The sequence below is a fragment of the Camponotus vicinus genome, unplaced genomic scaffold (genome assembly GCF_025532165.1).
Source record: "Camponotus vicinus isolate PSW18456_S1 unplaced genomic scaffold, iyCamVici1.0 SCAF_1, whole genome shotgun sequence".
Taxonomy (NCBI): Eukaryota; Metazoa; Arthropoda; class Insecta; order Hymenoptera; family Formicidae; genus Camponotus; species Camponotus vicinus.
In genome coordinates this window covers 10,178,464-10,193,341 of record NW_028141945.1, presented here as the reverse complement: position 1 = coordinate 10,193,341, position 14,878 = coordinate 10,178,464, and the positions used below count along the sequence as shown (strand labels likewise).

The following is a 14,878-nucleotide window of genomic DNA, read 5'->3' as shown; positions in this document are numbered from 1 at the left end:
GAATATGCAATGATAAATAGTAGGTTCCATTTAAGAAATTGAAGGTGACCTTCATGTGACCTTCAAATAACTCTTCAAGGTCAAACCAATGATACCATCTTATGGCCCCCTCGAAACCATAAAACTTTTGTCTGAAACATTTTTCTCTAAAATGCTTTGTTTCCGAAATAATTGCGTGCGTTAATTAAAATGGCTCACCCTGTATATTATATATATATGAATTATATATATTAAAGAAAGTGCATCTCCTTCTCAAAGTCAACAACATTATTCACTCAAAGCCATCATTTAATTTCAGAATCTAACAATTATTTGACATAAGTACTTCGGTTAAAAATTAATGTTTTCGTAAACTGAATGTATATCATACTTTTTTTGTTGAGTAATATCTATTCAATATAAAGTTTGAATTCACTTTCACATTAAAACAATTTTATATATTACTATTCTTATGACTAGATATGATAGAAATATCTTATTAATCGAAATCAAGTTCCATTTCAATTAGCAATATCAAATATCACTTTTGAATTTTATAAATAATATTTTTCATATTTATAAATAATGTTTCATGCAAATAATTTTGTAATATAAAAATTATATTATATCTTTTTCTATGTTTTGCAATATATTTTCTTTCTTACAAATAATTATACATATAGTTATAAGTATTATAGAAATTAATAAAATAGCAATGTAATTAAAAGTTTTTCTTTCTTTTTACTAATTTTGTAAAACTAATTTGCTTTTGTAATTTAAATTTAACTTTTATTTTTAAATAAATCTAACATACGAAAACCATATACCCGATTAAAAAATATAAAGGGAATATGAAGGTAAACTCGTATAAACAAATTTGTGAGAGAATTGATATCTGTAATGATTAACAATTATGGAAATACAGGATAAATGTAAAATAAATATGTAAAACTGCATTGATATATCAATGGATATTATATTTACATTCTTACATACAACCAATCATATACAGTTAATCATACACACACACACACACACACACACACATATATATATAAGACTATTTAAATTTTATTTTTAAATGTTTATATGTATATTGAAATGTCAAAAAATACAGCTTGTTATTATAATTACATTAAATAGAATTTTATATTTATAAACTGGTTTTCGAATAGCAAAAATATGGTAGCTTTTGTCATAAATAATTGTAACATGTATTAGATCATAAATAAAATTAAAGAATGTACAACAATTAATTAATTTTAATATTAATATTTTATAATGTGTAAATTATCAAAATTCTAACAATATCAAATTTATACATTTAATATTACTTAATTTTTAATAATATAGCATAACATATACAATATGTATATGAAAAGTATGTATTTGTAAAAGTAACACAATGCAATATTCAAAATATTAAAGACATGTAAAGAATAATTAAAATTTGATATTTACAAATTTCGCACGACTAAGAATAAAAGTAAATCTTCGAAATAAGAAATATAAACTTTTTCTACAGATTTTTTCGAAAAATTCATATTATGTGTGCGTGTGTGTGTTTGTGTGCGTATTATGTCATAAAATTGCATTTATATAAAAAAAGTTACCGCTCACACAACACACACACAACATTTAGTTTGCAAGACATAATAATAAAATATAATTTATGTCAATATACAATTGAGAAAGTTATAAACTATGTTCCATTATTATATTTATATAAACTTATAAAATATATATATTGTTTATGTTTATTACTATGAAGATTATAATTACAACAATATGATATTAAAAAATAGTCAAAATTTCCAAAATGTATGCTTCATTAAATAATATGATTTCAAATATAGAAAGCATATTAATGTTTAACATCTATGGACGCATGGTGCACTACTACATTTTTAGAAGTCTGAACAAATAGTTTTTTCGAGCAACTTTTGTGACAAAGTTTATATCTAGATATAAGATTCTTATATCTAGATATAAGAAAATCCGTGAATGCATCTTACTTTGAACATTTATAAAAAATAAAAAACAAAATTACTATAAAAATATTCATAATGAAAATATAATATGAAAATATAAAAGTATTCATAATAATATAAAAATTTGTACTTTATATTGTTATAATTATAATTATTACATTTAAAGTATATATGTATAATCTTCTGTAAACTTCCGAAATGTCTGAAATTTTGAAATTTCGGACTTGCGTTTTTTTATCTTCTGATAGATTAATAAAACTAGTTTGCGAATTTCTGCCACGTAATTAATCTACAATAATAATATATTGATTAATAAATATATTGCCAATACCTAATAAATTCTTTTCTTAAAACAAAAATCTAATGCAGTATTGTTTCTAGTTTATTGCATGATTAAAATATAAATGCACATATATATATATATATATATATATATATATATATATATATATATACACACACATACTATATATAAATGATAAAAAATAATAATAAAAAAGTGTTTAATAAAAAGAAATATTAAATGAATAAAGATATTTGTGCATTCCAAGAATTTACCTTTAATAGTTTAAATAATAGCTCGGACATATGTTCAATAGTTAATTTTTCATTAATATCCACAAACTGTTTTATCTGAAATAAATTTGAATATGTTATTGTCTCAATGATTAATAATTTAATCTTGCGTTATGAAAATTAGATATAGTATAATTTTGCATTTTTAATATATTTAATACAAGATAGTTGTTTTATAATTAAGATTCTTGCAATATTTGTAGATAAGTTTAACAATTAATTCGTAAATTAGTTAATGTATATTACAAAATACCGCAAGTTATAATACAATATTCAAGTTTACAAAATTTACCTGATTAAGTTGTTCTTCAGAATACACATGATTAATAATATCGACTAATGTTGCAATAATATATTCTCTATAAATTAAAAATAATAAACTTTTAAAATTAATATATATGATAAATTTCTGTGTAATACATTATTATGAATAGAATTTATAGAAGTGTGTATAAAAGAAAAATATCACACACATTACCTGGGTATCTTCTTCAAATTCCTTAATATATTGTCAAGCGTTTCATTATTGTTTGCATGTTTCGCATTAATATGAAAAATATCATTTAAATAATTATCTCCCATTTCTTTATTAAAATTATTGAATAACATTTCTGTATATTTGATAATAGTAGCAGAATTATTGGAACAAGCAAGGAATTTCGAATTTATTACATTAGGATTCTCAATATGTTCACTCCATACTTTATCCCAAATACTACTGTTTGCTCTTATTAAACCATTACAGAACGTCCAATGTCTCCACCACGGCAAAAGTCTATGATATAGAAGAAAGTTCAAAATCTGCTAGAGGAATTTAGTTTATAGTCTTAAAAAAAATCTTGTTATTCATTAAGTACCATTTCATATATCATATGAAAGGAAAAATGTAATTATGAATATTGAAATTGTAAGAAAAATTACTTGTTTCCTTTAGGACTTGTGAGATGTTGATGTAATTTAGTTTCGGCTGCTTTCACGCAATTTGGTTCACCAAAAATACATGCCCATTTACTAGCTTCCTGCCTTAAGCAGTCAATTAAATCGTCAGTTTTTTCGTTAGGTTTTTTATTATAACCGATGTTTTGAAGAAGCCCATTCAAACTGTTCAAGATTTTTGTCTAGAAATAATAAAAATATAACATTATAAATAGAATCTAAATACAAATATAATACTATAAATAATACAAATACAATACTATAAATTTTATTAGTTACTTGTAAAGAAAGTTGTAAACTAATATGATACTTGTAAAACTTCTCTACTTTAATAAAAAGAGTGGATAGAATATTATTATAAAATTTCTCAATCTTATTAAATCTTTTTAAATCATACAAAACATTTATAATAGTCTACCTTGAAATTATTAATTTCTTTAACTGAAAATGGAAACATTCTTGATATATCTTCGAGAACCTTAAACATAGGATACCATGCGACATAATCTGTCTCTCGCGATAGATATTCCGTGACATTCAAAAATATAGAAAACTTGAGTACGTCTCTCATCACGAAATGATATACATCATCGATAATTTGAGCACGATTAAGAACATGTATATTCGTATATTCCGCAGAATTCAGGTATCTCGCAATATTTTGCCAATTCTTGAGTTCATAATTAACACGATAATATCCTGTTATGTATAAAAGAAATTTTCATCTCATTAATATAACTCTTTTCTTCATTAAATTTATAAAACATTTATATTTTCCGTTTCCAAATATTTATATATATTCTCCCTTTTTCTTTATATTATTTACTATAATATTATGATGCAATACTATAATAATCAATAGTTAAGTATTTTATATATTTTATATAAAATTTGTGTAGAAGATTTACTATAAATATATACAGTATGTCTGATTTAAGTGAAAAAAATACATAGTTATTTTTAAGAAAAAATATGTAATTGTTAATTGCAAATTACATATTTTTTCATCGAAACAACTATGTGTTTTCTTTACACCAATTGATTCCTCTTATTATTTTGTACATAAAAGTATTAAGGTAAGATAATCGAAAAATGAATATGTTACAAGATATTTTACGGTTTATGTAAAATTAAGAAATGATTTCAAGCCTCATAACTCGGAAAGTACTTAATGAAAACTAACTTAATTTAGTGTTTTGGAAAGCTCTCGAGATAAGCTACAAGAATATGTAAAAGCATATAGGGTGTCCCACTTAAAAAGTTGGAGGTGACCTTCACGTGACCTTCAGGTGACTCTTCAAGGTCAAACTAATGGCACCACCTTATGTCCCCCTTGAAACCAAACAACTTTTGTTTGAACAATTTTTTTGTCTTTAATTTTCTACGAAATAATTAAGCGTATCCACTTAAATCAGACATACTGTATATACAGGGTGTTCCTAAAAGGTCTCGTCAAACTTTAACTATAGATGCTACGTATCAAAACAAAGCAAAATGTCCATATAAACATGGGTCCGGAAATGCCCCCCTTCTGAGATAACACAGGGTGAAGTCACGTATCTTCATAGGCCTATTTGGCTCAATCATCTGTAGTGTAGCTCATCTGTAGTAATGATTTGCATCAGAGATAAGATGTTCAAAGTGGCCACCATGAGTAGCAATGCACGCTCCACAGCGTCGCACCATGGATTGTCGAACATGTCGAGAATTCCGGGAGTACCCCGAATTGTGTTACATCCATCAACAATACGATCGCGCAGAGCCTGTCGATCAGGAACTGGTGTAGCATAAACAAAACTCTTGAGGTATCCCCAAACGAAAAAGTCCAGAGGATTTAGTGATTGAGCCAAATAAGACTATGAAGATACGTGACTTCACTCTGTGTTATCTCAGAAGGGGGGCATTTCCGGACCCATGTTTATATGGACATTTTGCTTTGTTTTGATACGTAGCATCTATGGTTAAAGTTTTACGAGACCTTTTAGGAACACCCTGTATATATATATTTTTTTTTGATTCATAACTAATGACTAAATTACAAAGAAACTTTATCACACATGTAATAATATATCTCCATCATTTCCCCATATTTTTTTTACGAAAGGATAATTTAATTTCTCTGTGACACTCAGTTTTTGTATAATTGTAAGATGTGAAAATATTTAATTTTGTTTATAGAAAAATAATGTAATATGAAAACTTTCCATAAAATTATTATATATTTATAAATATATCACAGGCATTTATATATATTAATAAAACCGCGGTATGTAACACCTATATACTGATTTGCCATTTGTTGTTTATTCTTATAAGACAATTAATAAATAAGTAGATTTCCACAAATACTTCTCCGATAAAAAAATAAACGTTTTTCTTAAATATATAATGAATATTATGTAATGAATATCAGATAACTCGTATAAATTTAATAATTAAGCAATCATTTAAATTGTTATATATAAGAAAAAAATTAAATATTTTATAGATGCAATATTCATAACTCTTTAATATTATCTGATCATCGTACGTAATAAACATAAGAAACAATAAAATCAGTGCAGTATAAGTCAATAAATCAATAAAATCAGATGTGCAGTAAAAATCACTTCATTTAGGTTTATTTTTTATTTTTAAAGCATTTTATTCTTTTTGTTTCTTTTCTCTTTCCTTCCAATTCCTAAATACAGATCTATCTCATTTTTAGTACACATTAATGTAGAAAGTTCAGGAATGAAAAACAAAAAGTTAAAGTAATCGGGTTAAAGTATCGCACTGAGAGAAATTGTAAGATGTCACGTATATATTATAATACCTATGTTATAATGCCGTATGTATTATAATACCTCTATATCACATATAACAGAATTTTGTGAAATTATAATAGCACATTATTCACAAAAATTTTGCGTAATGGAAGAAACTTAAAATATTTAACATTTTAATTTAGAACGAGAAGTATATATATTCTAATAATAATATAATAATAATTTTATTATAGCTTGAAATTGATTTTGCGTATTATTATGTTTATTTAATATTTAAGAAAATATGGATTTTTTAAATAATAGATACAAGAATTGTAAGTAACAGACTCAAATATGTATATTTAAATATAAAAATATAGTAAGGTAAGTAATCGTAGTAAACATTTACTTCTTATAAAATTCAATCAATATTTACCCATTTGTTGTATATTAATTATGTACCACTCATCTTCTTCGACAGAAAAATTACGGAGATATGGCACAAAATAATTTGATAATGAACATTTCATCCATTCTTCATCATATCCATGCCAATTCGCGGATATTCTAAAATCGGGTTCTGTCTGCTTAGTTATTGTTATAGGTATCCACCAATCATATTTCATATCAACATAGTAGTAGTATTTGTCTATTATCAAGAAAGAAGTATTTTTTTCAGATAGTTTTCTTTCGACTTTCAATGTAGGATAACGCTTTAGTTTTGTCCAAGCAGTCATCATTTCTTTTATAATAAAAGGTTTCGCATGGGACTGCTTCCTTTTTTCATAAACAATCTGCATATAGTTGCAGAAATTATGGAGTGTTACAGATCTAAACATACTAAATTTAACATTTTATATTGTTGATTGTATAAATAAACATAGATTTCTTTTATTTTAAAAAAAAATACTGATGCATTATTAAATTGCATAAGCGTATTAATATGTTCTATATTATGCTACTTTTATATAATTTTTTATATTCAATTTTTTATTTTCAATTTTATCGTTGAGCAATATTGTCTAGTTTATAAAATAAGCTAAAGTAGTAAGAGTCAACTCGTGACGTCAAGAATAGTCAGTGAATGACCAATTTGAAACGTCAAAATGACGTGTGCTCGCTACTTGGGTAAAGACTCATCTATTCATGTTTTTATTTCTATATTATATAATTATTACTTACTGTGTTTTATAAAATTTCTCAATGCCTTTCTTAAATATATCATTAGTGAGAATATATTGCAACATACGCAATATAACAGGTGCTACAACGAAAACAAACATGTTATAAAATGCATATGTGTATGTTTATATTAAATTTATTTCAGAATTCATCCAAATTTACTAAAAGCATATCTGATTTTTGTGTACCAAATAATATAGTTTTATATTAAATAAATCTCTTTTCTTATATCTTTTTTCTAATAAACACTTTTTTCTGTACAACAAAGTATAGTTTTGCATTTTACTTTTTTGTTATAATTTTATATCTCTTTGTTGTAAAAAATTAGTATGTAAGTAAATTGTGAGAAAGCAAATTTGTTTTAACTTTCTTATTCTTTCATGACATTTATTTTCAGGATTTTATGGACAACCGTTTATTATTTATTTAATCTTACCTTTGATATAATAGGAAAAAGAAAAAAGTGAATTAATTTCAGTAGGCTTGTTAATCTGTGATATAAGAGGTTTCATGATGTAATAACAATCTAAACGGAAAGATTCTTGTTGCATCTGCACTACAAATAGATCCGACGTACGAAAATTCGCAAAAGTCTAATAACAAAAAGTTTAATGACAATTTAAAAAATTTTTAACCAGAGGAATACGTTGCTCGTATATTATTTTGTTTCGTATATATATATATATATATATATATATATATATATATATATATATTACTACAATTATTATTATTTTCATTAATAACATCTATTGTTTACAATGCTTTGTGCTATTAGTGTAACATTTTTAGTGAAACGTTTGTATATTTAAGTAAAAAAAGAGAAAGCCACCAAAAATTGGCTTCAAAATATATATAATTTATCTAATAAATTGTATATCATAAAAGTCGTTTAAAAAAAATTTTATGCAAATATTTTTCTATATTTGATATAAAAAGTGTATTATATTAATTAAATTACTTTGTATATTTTAAATGTTGTCAAAAAATATAAATTATTTAGATGATCAATTATTTATACTATAATATTTTATAATAAATTTTATTTTATAATAAAATGTTAAATTTTTTTTGTGTGAACAAGCATTTTATGTTTAATTCCACATAAGCGAAATAATATTACATAAACATATATAAAAAAGAACCTCATGAAGAATATCTATTCCAAGCAACGTAGCAATACCCTGGTTCAACCAATGATATGACCACCAGGATGGACTGACTGTAATACCAAAGAATTGATATGCTATTTGGCGTGCTATTAAACATGCCACCTCTATTTTGTGCGAAAGAGAATCTATTTTTTGTTCATATATAATAGCTGTTTCCCTAAAAATTATTCATTATTAATAAAATTATGTAAAATATCTATTTCAAATATATAGTATAATAAATTTTATTCCAATTATATACAGGGTGGCCCATTTTAATCCATCCAGTCGAATATCTCGAAAACCAAGCCCGGGAGAGAAAAATGTTTCAGACAAAAGTTGTTTGGTTTCGAGGGGGTCATAAGATGGTACCATTGGTTTGACCTTGAAAAGTCATTTGAAGGTCACGTGAAGGTCACTTCAATATCTTTTAATGGAATACCCTATATATTTTTACAAATTCTTGTAGCTCATCTCGAGAGCTTTCCAAAACATTATAATTAAGTTAGTTTTCATTAAGTACTTCCCGAGTTATGAGGCTTGAAATAATTTCTTAATTTTACATAAACCGTAAAATATCTTGTAAAATATTCATTTTTCGATTATCTTACCTTAATACTTTTATGTACAAAATAATGAGAGGAATCAATTGGTATAAAGAAAAAACATAGTTGTTTTTAAAAAAAAATATGTAATTGTTAATTGCAAATTACATATTTTTTCTTAAAAACAACTATGTTTTTTCTTTACACCAATTGATTCCTCTCATTATTTTGTACATAAAAGTATTAAGGTAAGATAATCGAAAAATGAATATTTTACAAGATATTTTACGGTTTATGTAAAATTAAGAAATTATTTCAAGTCTCATAACTCGGAAAGTACTTAATGAAAACTAACTTAATTATAGTGTTTTGGAAAGCTCTCGAGATGAGCTACAAGAATATGCAAAAATATATAGGGTGTTCCATTTAAAAAAATTAAAGTGACCTTCACGTGACCTTCAAATGACTCTTCAAGGTCAAACCAATGATACCGACTTATGGCCCCCTCGAAACCAAACAACTTTTGTCTGAAACATTTTTCTCTCCCGGGCTTGGTTTTCGAGATATTCGACTGGATGGATTAAAATGGGCCACCCTGTATATATTATACATGTTATATCAAGTATAAACAGTAAAACTAATGAGATACATATGCAAAAATGTATTGTCGAACAGATTTTTGTTTTGAAAATCATATAGATAAGAAATTTAATATTACATTATTGTTTATTAACCCTTTCGCTACGGCTAATGCTGAGCGCGTGTGACAGACCGTATATAAATATGTGCTAAGTAGCCGTGACTGTTATAGACGATACGCGACAAAGTTTAAGAAAGTTCAATAAAATTAGATAAAGTGTTCGCTGTGTGTCGCGCATTGCGTATCGTCTACTATGAAGTACTAGTATGAAGATATTTGAATAAATAATGATAATGTAAGTACTGAACGCCTAATGCGCCAACAGCATTATCTAGTCTAGATGATAACAATTGAACGTCTTAAGGCGCAAAGAGTATACAATTACCAAAATTTTAAAACGCCAAAAGACACCTACAGCAGCGAAAGAGTTAATATAAATTTTATTATAAAAATATGATCAAATATATTTATTTTTTTCTTTTTTGAAAATTTCTAATTATGAATGCTAAAAGTAATAATATTTTTTTAATATATTATTATATTTTATTCAAACTTATTATTACTACTTTAGACTCTACTTATCTGTAAAATACCTAACTATTACCTGTAAAAAACAAGACCCCATTTTTCTATGACATTATGTAGGAGACCCGGTATTAAGACAAATTGGACATTCGAAATCTGTTTCTTGTTTTCCCAATCAAATAAGAAACGCGTTACAACTTTCCTAAAAATTTCTTTCGCGAATGATATTTGAGATTCATGTCTATTCCGTTCAATTAACTGATATTTAAGTGTATTCTGTTTAATTGACCGAGTTTTATGTCTATTCAATGGAATTGACTTAAATAATTCAGATATATCATCGTCTGTATCATCGTCATCATCATCGACATATTTAATGGAAAAAGGAAATTTGAACCATTCATCTGTTAGTAGACAGAATGCCACATGATAAGTGGAGATTTCAGGAGTGATACTCATGAGCATCATTTGCATGTTGGTATCAGTAAAATTAAGTATTGTTTGATAATTCATATTCGATAAAACCGTGTATTCTTTACGATACTTTATTGAAAAATTAAAGGTTGCTTTGAATTTCGGTTCGTCCCAACATGGAAATATTTGTCGAGCGCCAATTGCCTGGAAATGCGTTGTGTACAACCATCTACAATATTTTAACAATAAATCAATTTTTACAACATTTTAACAATAAACGACAAAAATTTATTCGTTGCATTAGAAGTTGATACAAAATGGAAAATATATAGATAAATCTTATAAATAAAGCAATACTATGAAAAATATATAGATGTGTTTTGCAAATAATATTTTAGTTTTTATTATAGATTTTATTTTTAGTTGCGTGTTTGGTAAAGTATGCATTGCACATAGCTTTATTATAAAATTAAAGAGTTTGCTTTTTAATAATTATATATATATAATTATATATATATATATATATATATATATATATATATATATATATATATATATATATATACACACACACAATATTTCAGTAATATTTCATCATACATATTATTATTTTTATTAATATTATTATTATTATTATTATGTATTGTATATTGGTGTATATTGCTGTTATTATATACATACTTCTTCATTATAATACATGATAATATTTTTATTATGTCATATATATATCTCAAATTATGTCTAAATCTTGCGAAGAGTAAGTATATTGCGTAACAATAAACATACGATAAACAGTAAAGTTTGAAAAAAGTTTTAATAAAAAATAAAATAATAATTATAAACGTTTATATTAATGATAAAATGTATGTTCTTAACATTTTTATTATATTCACTATTTACTCACATTTTATTTTCTGCACTGTTTATATAAGAATACTTATAGATACTTTTATTATCGTTTAAAGAACCAGTGAACGTCAAAATGAAGAAATAATCTCCACTTGGTATTTCTTCGGAAAAATGAAAGACGAGAATATGACTTTTATTGTGATACGTTTTATTCTGTGGGACATAGACGAGTTTCTCTTTACCCGATGCATTATTTTTTAAAACTGCATAATTTATTTCTATTTGCGGTTTTTGAGCGTGCAAACTTATATTGTGTGTTGGCTGATTAATTTTGATGTAGATATGGCATATACCAAAGAAATGTGTTGTTTCTACTTTGTAATGTGGCAAAAATTCGATATGAAGCCTATAATGATACGGTGTTATATAATCTGGTAAACGATATGCAATTGCCGTATTATTCCTCGAATTTTTCTCGGACAAAGATGCTACCGCACCGATGAAGATTAATATATTATATAATAATATGATGTTAAGTAACAATTTGAGGAATATCATATCGACTTTGTCGTTCCAGAAATCTGTAAAAAAAAAATACTTCTTTTTTTAATAAAAAGAGCATTCAATTACAATAAAAATAGAGCTGCCCATTTCCTCTTATGTGTGTAATTTTACTAATTTAAATTTAATCGAATTAACATTCACAATACTATGTTTCTTTTGCATACAAGTTAGTTCTTACACAGATAAACACATGCATTTACATATACTCGTATATGCTGACAAGTAAACAACTAACGAATTTTAAATTGTATTACAAAGCAAATGACACGCAGATACAACATATGATATTTCAGATACACCAACAGTATTTTGCGAAGTAAATTTCAATAATTACGACGTATTAAGTGTGATTCTCTCAATAAAAATGTTTTGTTATAATCTCTAATTTATAATAGTTAGAGAATTTAATTTTCGTACATAATTCTTAATTTCAAAATCTCTCTCCTATTAATAAAGAATTTGTATTTCAAAATATGCTTTTCATTACATTAGAAAGCTTCTAAGTAAATAATATTTGCCAAACTTATATTCATGATTTTCAAAACAATTTAATTATGTGTTAAAATAAAGATTTTAAACTAATATATAGGTCATTAATTTATTCAAATTGAAAAATTTTTCGTATTTTCTAATTCAATTTTTCATCTGATGTCTATTTTAATATTTAAGCAGTCAAATTACTATCCTTTGACATTTTTTAATCTATAGTGTTGACAAAAGCTCTTTTGTTAATTTTTTAAGTGAGATATTTCATTGGTTTATTATCTGTTTTAGCCACAAATATACAGGGTGTCCCGAAACTAACGCTTGATATTTTAAAGGCAGATTCTCTGGCCAATTTAAAAACGATTTTTCCTCAGCGAAAATGTCGCGGCACTAATAGTTTTCGAGTTATAAACGATTGAAAATAAAGGGTTTTTCGCAAACTAAGGCTTATGGGAATAAAATATTAATAAAGTCACATTCTTTAGTTAATTTTAGGTAGAGTTTACTTCAATAGAATTTTAATTTAAGGCTTAGTTAGAAAGATACATGATGACAAAAATTGGGAATATGCAAAAAATAATGATCTCCCTCGACATTTTCGCTGAGGAAAAATCGTTTTTAAATTGGCCAGAGAATCTACCTTTAAAATATCAAGCGTCAGTTTCGGGACATCCTGTATATGTTAGCTCAATTCTGTTATTAAGTTTATTGAAATATTTTAAAGTCTTCCTAAACATAAGAAAATTGAAAATAAATATAAAAGAAAAATTTGTGTATTCAGTGTTCAATATTTAATAAAATATTTTAGTTTCGAAAGGAAGAATCATGTACTTATAAGGTTTTGCCTATATGTTGTATACAATGTATTGTTGACATTTTGAAAAAGTCGTTTAATTTAAACTTGACATTCTTCTATTTGACTTATATGTAACCGAAATTATTTATTTATCTTGTGCTATACGTTTTTTCAATTGCTATTATTAGTTATATATATATATATATATATATATATATATATATAATATTTATTATTATAAATTTATTTAAAAAAATTTATTCCCATTTTCTTTTAATTTCGCCTTATAACTATCAGATTCAGAAAAAAATCAAGTGCAGACTAGAATCTAGCGCTTATTTTGTTCATGTATTAACGTGATACATTTTTATTAACAAAGATATTAGTATTTACCAAGCATTATAATTTATAATGTATAATATTTTATAGTTATATTTAACACAATCTTCGAAATGTATATTTATGTAATCCATATATGTAATCTATTTTATTTGTGATTTTGTAACTTATAAAAGATATAAATATCACTAAATATTACCAATATTATGAAATATCCTTCCCTTTTTTTTCTTTTTATATACGTATATAAAAACATATAAAACATATATAATAATTTTAATTCCCCAAAATAGTTTTGTTAGTTTGAATTTTAGATTTAAAGTTATTTAAATTTATAGTTAGTTCAAATTGTTACACTTTTGCTCATCAAACTTGTTTCTTATATTAATTTAAATTGTATTTTCAACGTATATTTTGTATTTTCATAAATGTGTAAATGCTTTGCAGTAACATACCTTATTGTAATTAAAATTGTGGCGGATTAAGATGTTAGTTTTGTTGAAATAAATTGTAATTAGCGTGTTATCGTCAAGCTTAATGCTACATATATATGCGTAATCGCGATCTTACCACTTCTGAAGATCACCGAAGACTAACTTAGTAACTGACACATTGTAGCTAATATAATCAGATAATAAGGTCATGTATGATGATATGTTCTTTTAGTAAACATAATCAAAAGATTCGATATGTAATCAAATAGATACATAGGGTTTTTATATTTAACGTAATTTTTCTCAAGTGTATAAACAATCAAGAAGTTATATATTTTAATTTTTTATTTGTAGAAAAGCATTTTCACTGATGATATATTTGCTCATTTAATGAATTATTTATAAAATTAATATAGAAATCGAAGACCAATAATATTTTAAATAAATTTTTTTGTAAATTAAAAAGAAAATAATAAATGTGTAATTATTTATACTGTATAAATAATAATCATAATAATGAATAATAATTAAAATAATAAAACGGTTAAAATACATGAATGGCATTCTATAATATAATTCTCGCTATGTGCTAATGATTCAGTAAAAGTTTTGTAAAAGTACTGTAAGATTCATTTGTTTATTCATTCCTCATAATTTCGGACGGATACATAAGGAATTGTCAATATCGTGTTTTATACATAAATAGTTATGGTTATACTTTTCT

General features: G+C 24.8%; 1 protein-coding gene across 1 annotated transcript; it reads right to left on the bottom strand.

The window, feature by feature from the left end:
* Positions 1-980: 980 nt before the first annotated feature.
* LOC145973348 (aminopeptidase N-like) lies at positions 981-14,294 on the bottom strand. The gene is made up of 13 exons (XM_083102638.1): positions 14,176-14,294; positions 11,591-12,116; positions 10,352-10,915; positions 8,557-8,740; positions 7,848-8,004; positions 7,412-7,493; positions 6,666-7,069; positions 3,901-4,181; positions 3,468-3,664; positions 3,025-3,321; positions 2,839-2,905; positions 2,529-2,603; positions 981-2,259 (listed from the first exon to the last, which is right to left on the bottom strand). The coding sequence occupies exons 2-13, from the start codon at positions 12,091-12,093 to the stop codon at positions 2,131-2,133; spliced, it is 2,940 nt and encodes a 979-aa protein (XP_082958764.1). The 5' UTR covers positions 12,094-12,116; positions 14,176-14,294; the 3' UTR covers positions 981-2,130.
* Positions 14,295-14,878: the final 584 nt, after the last annotated feature.

What these genes read in the sequence shown, in the direction of transcription:
- LOC145973348 (XM_083102638.1), bottom strand. Translation starts at nt 12,093, where the DNA reads ATGATATTCCTCAAATTGTTACTTAACATCATATTATTATATAATATA. An exon ending in GAGAAATTTTATAAAACACA is followed by an intron (nt 7,070 to 7,411) that starts GTAAGTAATAAT and finishes TGTTAAATTTAG; the next exon opens with TATGTTTAGATCTGTAACAC. An exon ending in CTGAAGAACAACTTAATCAG is followed by an intron (nt 2,604 to 2,838) that starts GTAAATTTTGTA and finishes AATTTATTTCAG; the next exon opens with ATAAAACAGTTTGTGGATAT.